Consider the following 268-nt stretch of genomic DNA (forward strand, 5'->3'; position numbering starts at 1 on the left):
CCGCGGAGGGAGCCACTGCCCCACTTATGGCATGAGTTAGGGCACGTTCCCAGCCTGCTAGGCGATGCTGTGCACATACGCAGATGTACATATCCCCCCCCCCACACACACTTCCAACTCACCTTTGAAGTCAGGCAGGTGCGCGAAGGAGTTCCCCAGGCAGATGACAGCATCAAACCCATCCCCTGGCTTCTCCAGGTCCTTCTCCAGTGTCAGCCAGTTGGCCTCCTCGATGACTGCAGCACAGGGGAGAGCGTGAGGGCAGGGA

At 60.1% G+C, this 268-nt stretch overlaps 1 protein-coding gene across 1 annotated transcript in view; it reads right to left on the minus strand.

Moving 5' to 3' along the window:
* GNMT (glycine N-methyltransferase) overlaps positions 1–240 on the minus strand; it is a gene marked incomplete at its 5' end in the record, with an annotated part of 1,366 nt that extends 1,126 nt beyond the window's left edge. The window contains one exon of the mRNA XM_009710499.1: positions 123–240. Within this exon, the coding sequence (XP_009708801.1) occupies positions 123–240 (118 nt within the window). The remainder of the gene's footprint in view (positions 1–122) is intronic.
* Positions 241–268: the final 28 nt, after the last annotated feature.

The sequence above is a fragment of the Cariama cristata genome, unplaced genomic scaffold, assembly GCF_000690535.1.
Source record: "Cariama cristata isolate BGI_N322 unplaced genomic scaffold, ASM69053v1 scaffold33711, whole genome shotgun sequence".
Lineage (NCBI taxonomy): Eukaryota > Metazoa > Chordata > Aves > Cariamiformes > Cariamidae > Cariama > Cariama cristata.